At 51.4% G+C, this 7,093-nt stretch overlaps 1 protein-coding gene across 1 annotated transcript; it reads right to left on the reverse strand.

Moving 5' to 3' along the window:
* Nucleotides 1-5,084: 5,084 nt before the first annotated feature.
* Nucleotides 5,085-6,707, reverse strand: TMEM37 (transmembrane protein 37). The gene is made up of 2 exons (XM_086615966.1): nt 6,682-6,707; nt 5,085-5,738 (listed from the first exon to the last, which is right to left on the reverse strand). Exons 1-2 carry the CDS (start codon nt 6,700-6,702, stop codon nt 5,166-5,168), a joined length of 594 nt encoding a protein of 197 aa, XP_086472092.1. The 5' UTR covers nt 6,703-6,707; the 3' UTR covers nt 5,085-5,165.
* Nucleotides 6,708-7,093: the final 386 nt, after the last annotated feature.

Raw genomic sequence — 7,093 nt, forward strand, 5'->3', positions numbered from 1 at the left:
TTCACTCTGTCATAGCACATTTATCAAGTCAGATACTTTCAAAAAGATACGAATGCTCGCCAAATTTTTTCTCTGGCCTACAAATAACAAGAAGAAGAGTCAAAAAACTTGTATGTTCCCTGTCTGAGAATTAAACATTTATCAGTGGAGCCAAAGCAGCTGTTTGTTTTAAATGCAAGTGCCTTCTTCTGGTATAAATGAAGAAATACAGATTCAGAGATATAATAACATGTAATTAATTAGATCTGATGCAACTATTCGTTCTCCCAGTGTAAGAGCTCAACTCTACAGTGCGTAGGCTGAGCACAAATGGCACAAGGTCGGGTGGAGCCCAGGCTGAGCGTGATACCTATTTGTACAGGAGTCCTGGTGAAACAGGGGCGAACAACATGCTCTTCTTTGTATTTAAAAAAATTTCTAGCATAAGCTACTGTTTTACATGGCCATTTTGTTTTCTTTTTTACTTGCCTGAAGCAACAAAAAAAAAAAAGCATTCCCAGGTTCTGTATTGCATGTTTGCTTCAGGCATCAAGTGCTGGCCTGGTTTGTATGAAGAGCTGAGGCTCCGTAAAAACCCTTGGATGTCAGCTGGCATTCGGAGCTCTCGGCAATTTGGGAAGAGCAAGTCCACTCAGGCAGGTGCCAGAAGCAGGTGGCCCCAGGCATTATGATGCTGTCACTTGGATGTAGAGAGCTGCTGCTGAACACCACCATAATGGGATGGGTTCTCACCTCACCCATCTTCTGCACAGGTGATGCAAAAGCACCCTTCCCTGCTGGGGTTCTCTCTTGATTAACTGTACTGAAGAAAAGAGCTACTTAGATCTGGGAATGCTGACATGTTTATAAGCAGAAGAGGAGAAACAGGGAAGCATATCTCAGCAAGCGATGCAAAAAGCTGGAGATGGATGGATGCAAGGCATCCAGACACCAGCATCAGTGCCCTGAAACTACTGACACAGGCTGAATACAAACTCCATATTCAGAGTTCACCAACTTCCCTTACCCTATACTTGCTCCTCGTTATTCAATGTAAAGCAGGTGTTTGTTGTACCATTTTTCAGACAAGTAGTTATCACTGTTCAGGGACACTGGTGACAGCCTCTGGCTATTCACTCCAGGTCCCCTGAGAAGCCAGTTGCAGCTCTGCAAGCCAGCGGTGCAGGCAGCAGCTCCTGCAGCCTGAATACCAGTGGTCTGAGACCCAAGCCTGAGTTCAAGAGGAAGTGATTAATGGATTTTCTCTCCCAATACAGCAACAAGGAAGTTCCCAGCAAAACCGTCAGAAGCGAAAAGCAGTTATTGTTGTGCAGTGAATAATTACATTGTGCAACACTTCGCTTCGCTGGGCATCGGGGGAGCTGAAATGAACAGTTTGATAACGGGGTGGTGCCAACTCAGAGGAGTTGAATCCACATGAAGGTGCGAGGCCCCAGGAATCCAGCCAACACCCCTACCAGAACACCCCCAAGGCAGACCTTTCTTTCACCCAGAAACAAGGCCCTTCTTACGTGTGCAAGATGATACAGAAAGTTTAGAAAAGGTACTGTAGACTTGAAATCAAAATACCAGTTAACAGTCCAGGATATCTCCCCAGCTAGCATGCCCTGTACTGTTATTTCCTTATTCTTATTCACCAGCAGTGGTTTGCACACAAATTTCCAATTAAAGTTAGTAACTAAGCAAGTCTAAACAGCTCATTAACAAGAGGTGATGTTTATTACCGTGCTTTTAAGAGATATTAAACCATCTGAGACAGGCCAATGACCTCTCCCATCAGAAAGAGAACACCAGGTGCTAATTAACTTACTTGAGATTACGTAAACTAATTCAGTGGTGAGGCTGGAAATCTGTTTTCCTGACATATAAACTAAACCTTTTAGTACAGTGAGCTCAGGGAAAAAACTATGTAAATACATTTGTACTCAGATACCACTTCTGTAGGCCAAATAAGCAAAGCTAGAGAAAAGAGCAAGGATGCTTCATACACAGGGTGCGGTGTGGGAAAAGGGAGGTGAAGGACACGGGAAAGAGCTCTTTAGCTGGTAAACAGAGCACATGCAACAGCAGGAAATCATTAGGAGCCTACAAGGTTATCTCTAATTCCCAAGAAGCAGCACAGCTGACTGCCCCTCTTGTCTTGCAAAACAAGAAAGCTCGCTGGCTGCTGGGGTTGGTGTGAACATGTTGGAGGGAAAGAGAGAGGGGAGCGCACAGCAGCTACGCAGCCTCAGCTCCCTTGGTCGTAGCTTGGCAAAATGCCAAGCAGTCATTTCTTCCTTGGTCTAGCTGGGTAAACACACAGAACTGGCACCTGGGAGATTACATAAAGCCCACTCATCCCCTTAAATCTGCACCCCAATATCTAAATATAAAAAGAGAGAATGACAGTTATCTTAAAAGAAATTTATTTAACAAACTCTAGGAATATTGCTTGACACTTCCACAGGCTTCAGAAAATGAACAGTTACCCATTGCTGCACAAGTTGCTGTATATAAGGATGTCTCCAAGACAATCAACCTTGCTTTGTAGTATTTAGCCATCAAATTAGTAAGTCAAGCAGTATTACACAAAGCCAGTTGGAAAAAAAGTTACTGTATTTTTCCTAGAAGATTCCCTAACCCTAATAAAAGGCCTCTTCTTCAGCTAGCAGAGGGCATCCTAAAAATCATTCACAATTGCACCAAGTCTTGGGTGAACTCAATGGCTGCCCACTGCCTCCCTCTAACCCGAGTGGGAGGCACCAGCCTGGGATTCAGTCTGGCTATGGCTGCCTTCCCCCAGGAAGGGGCTGGGAGCACAGCCTCCCACTAGCATGAAGGGGAGTATACACAGAATTGACTTTCAGTTTTGGATGTCATCAAGAAGGCACTCTGAAGTTACATCCATGTTTCTAGTCAAGCCATGGACACCCTCGACCTCATGTAGGGGAACTGTCTTGCCTGGCATGGGCACCCCTAGGCACCACAACTGAGTAATCGGTTAGTTAAGGCACTCTACCACCTGGTAACACGAAAGTGCAACAGTTTTGGACCAGACCTTGCAGACCCTCTCTGGGGTAGGTAGCTCTGCTAAAGCCAACAGCGCTGTTCACACAAACATCTCAAGTTGAGCCCACTAGCATGTCTTCAACAGTGCAATTCAGCAAATTAAAAGCACCCTCACAAAGACATGCAGTTTTCCAGAGGCAGGTTAAGGGCACAAATCCTTGTCCTTGAGAGAGGGTCAATAAATCCTGAGAGAGTTGCGAACATTGCAAGAGCTTCAGGAATTGTCTGGGTAGTACAGTTCCACGCATTATCTCACCACAAAGATGAGAAGACTCATATGCAAAGGCACAACTGGCACTGTCCAGAGCATGCCTGGTCTGAAACTGCATCGCAAACCAGGGTTAGGAGTGTTACCTTGAAACATTACGGAAATCTGAGAAGGAATGGAGACTGTCCTCAGAAAGGCAAGCGAGCCCACAGGAGCACATTCAGCAAGTGTGGATGTATGCTCAGGTGGGACTTATGACTCTTGGCTTTCAAGCACAAAGCTGTTTACTCGTGGCTCACCTACAAAGCCTTCGGCCTTTGTCCTATGATGCTTTCATTTGAGGTGAAAAATTGTATCGCACTTGCTGCACAGGAAATTAAATCCTTGCTCAACAGTTATCAGACAAGCTACAGAGGTGAAACACGCAGAAACCTTTGTTCTAAAATGAAGATACAAGCAGTTTTACCAGCTGATACGAAACAAACATTAAAACGGAGTCCCTGAAATACTCTGAAGGCATTTTTATCCGGAGGCAACGGAGTGCTGTACGTCGGACAGAGAGGACACATGTGAGGCAACCAACCTGCTAGGTGTCCTGCTGAGATCTTCTGTCCTTTTACATCAGACAGCATAGGGAACTTCAAAGCTGCAGCACTTGTAGAGATCTTGACTCAGGCATTGGCAGAAGGAAGATCAACCTTAATATAATTTTGGCGAAATCTCTTTGGATTTCCATCTGCTGCAACAGATTAGAGCTGCCCCCATCAACCCCTTCTTAGGCAAACTTGGGCTTCTTCTCCTCCCAGGCCCACAGTTAATCAGGGGATGAGAAGGACTTGGTCTAGTCAGGAAGACTATAGTCAGGAGGACTATAGAGGAAAGTGCCATAGAACTTTCTCCTCCCAGAAGAAATGCTACAGGATGAGATTTCCCATTGCCTCAGCAGGAAACCCTGACAAAACACACCACAGAAGGTACAGTGGCCTTGGCATGGCCTGCCCAGACACAACACCCACCTAAAGCCCCTGCAGAGCTTGTCCCTCTTGCCCAAAAGGGACTAAAAAGGAACCAGGAAGAGCAATGCCCATGACAGAGAACTTTGCAAGGGCTTTGAGGGAGCTGGTTTGGGTTACTGATCGGTACGTGTCCTACAGGGGTGGCAGAGGAGTGGTGACAGTGGGGACAGGCTGCGAGCACAGGAACACGCACTGCTGTCCAAGGAAGGTATCACAACCCTTCCCTGTACACCTGCACCACGCAATGTCTGTCCTTGGCTCCAAGATAGATACATGTACCTGCACCTCTGTCAAAGGTGTCCCAGAAAAACTCATAGAGGAAAGGACAGATACAGGGAATGTGCCAGCAGGAAACAAAATGCATGACCAGATCAAGATTTGTGTGCCTTCTCTTTCAAAAGAGAAATGCAGGAGTGAGATCCAGTGAAAGATTTTCAATACTCCATGCCAGTGAGCATGGCCAGGCACAAATCATCTGTCCCCGAGACAGAGCAAAGCCACGAGACACAACGAAGTTGTGTCACACTCTTCACAGGCTCCAGAGGATAGGGGAAAGCACAGCAACAGCAAACCCATAGCAGTACAAGCTGTGTGTAAGCCTCAAAACAGCTCACGTGTGCAGATCACAGTCTGACACCCCTCCGCACGTTTAACAAGACATCTTCTTTAATCCACTCCTCCAGAAAAATCACATTGCAGCGGCAACCAGTCCCAGTCTCTACTTTCCTTGTGTTGCGCAACGCTCCACACTGACCAGAGGGTGGGTATGTCTTCTACAGGCATTGCGACTGACTCATGCTTCCCCTTCTTGCACACAATTTGAGACACGGTGTCCTTTTCAAACTTCATTTTTTCCAGTCTAATTGGCAAAGCTGATTACACAAAGGCACCTAGATTTTGCCTACCCTGTTCCTGGGGTGTGTGAGGCTGTTGATGTGAAGTCCACTGATGCCATTAAGGAAGAAGAGAAAGGCAGCGATGAACTCACACCAGTACGCCAGCGTGAAGCCTGTGAAGGTGAGATGATCCTTCACGAGGATGGAGAAGCTCAGAACCCCAGTGGCCGACAGCAAAAACGAGCCAATGATGAGAATCGAGCCCATCGACCACTTCCGCCTCGCGTTGGCATCCTCGCAGACTTGGGACACCATCAGGAGCTCCAGGCCAAATATGGCAACCACAACGGCAAAGGACACCATGCTTCTGATGGGAATCACCCCCACGCTCAGCCCTTCCACCTTGGCCAGGCTGAGGTCAGTGACGCACTTCAGGACGCTGCCGTTGCTAACGGTACAGAAGTGCCACAGTCCGAAGAGCTGCCCTCTCGCAAAGAGCCAGCGGCCATCGCAGACGGAGATGGACGACAAGACCACCGCTATCGCCACGCACAAGATGATCAGGCTCCTGATGAGCGTCTCAAAGAAGGATTTCTGTGGACTCCGGCGCGCCAGCAGTCTCTGCGCCTTAAAGGACAGCGAGGGGAAGGAAAAAAACTGAGTTAGCAGCGCTACTTTAGGATGAAATGAAACCAGAGGGACAAAGCTGTGGGACTTCAGTGCTTTAAGTGATTTGCTTGTGCATATCAAACCCCTTCTCACCGGGAAGGCAGCACAGTTACAGGCTGTACCCGGGAGAAAGGAAGGGTGGGTGAAGCTCTGCCGGTTCCCCGGCTGCACAAACAATGCTCTCACGTCAAGGCCCGGGTTTGGGATCACAAAGGCTCTCGGCTGAGCCGGATCCCTGCCCGACAGCCCCCACGGCACAGCCTCCTGATCTCGCAGGGCTGGAGGAAACCACCGGCCCCTAGGACGATGGAGGCCGATGGCTAGGACGGGGGAGGCGGCAGAAAGGGGGCGGGGGGGGGCACCCAATTACCAGCACTGCCCTCCTTTTCCCACAACCCTCCTGAGCTGCAGCCAGCCGGGCTCTCGTCCTCTTGCCGGGAGCAGCGATCCGGCTCCGGATCCGGCTCCTCACCCCGGAGGCAGCACAGCTCCGCTTCCCCGCGGCTAGGCAGGGGTCTCCAGCTGCAGCCCCTGCGGACCGATGTGGGCAACGTACACCCCATCCTCACCAAAACCTTCCAAAAGGGCCCGAAATTTACTTAGAACAAGCCAGGCAGCGCACGGCCCTCTCCAGCCCTGCGCGGCAAGCGGTGGTGCCCAGCGAGCCAGGTGCGGCGGGGAGAGCGGCTGCAGCCCCGCCGGTGGGGAGGGCAGAGCCACGGAGCCGGGGGAGCTGCTGCCGGCTCGGGAAGGGGGGAATCCGGCCGGCTGCGCGCCGCGGCTCCGGGAAGGGTCGGGGCGACCCCGGCCGCGTACAGACAAGCGGAAACAACAGCCCCACGGCGGGGCGATGCGCGGCCCCGGAGCCTCCCCCGTGTCCCCAGGGCGGGCGGCAACGTACCTGCACCCCAATGGCGGTCATGCTGTCGGCAGCGCCGAAAGGCGCGGGCGGGCTCCGGCCGCGGCTTTTTATGTCCCCGGAGGGCGGCGGGCAGCCCGCCCGCCCGCCACGCCCGCGGGGCCGGGGCGCCCTCCGGGCCCGCCCGCGGCTGAGTCAGAGCGCGGCCGCGGGCCGGGCGGAGCCGGGCCGGGCTGTGCTGGGCTGCTCCTCCCGGGCCGGCCCGGCATAGCGGTGGAAGGCAGCCGTGCCGTCGCGGGGGGTACAGGCTTGTCCGGGCCGGGTCTGGAGCACGCCCGCCCTGGGAGAAGGCGTCCCGGACGGCAGCGGTTGCTCCCGCCGGGCTGCAGCCGCATCCCCTCCCTGTGAGCCTGTGTATCACCGGCTGCCGGAGAGCTCGAGGTTTGTTTCTCGA

Source organism: Tauraco erythrolophus, chromosome 8 (genome assembly GCF_009769465.1).
Source record: "Tauraco erythrolophus isolate bTauEry1 chromosome 8, bTauEry1.pri, whole genome shotgun sequence".
NCBI lineage: Eukaryota > Metazoa > Chordata > Aves > Musophagiformes > Musophagidae > Tauraco > Tauraco erythrolophus.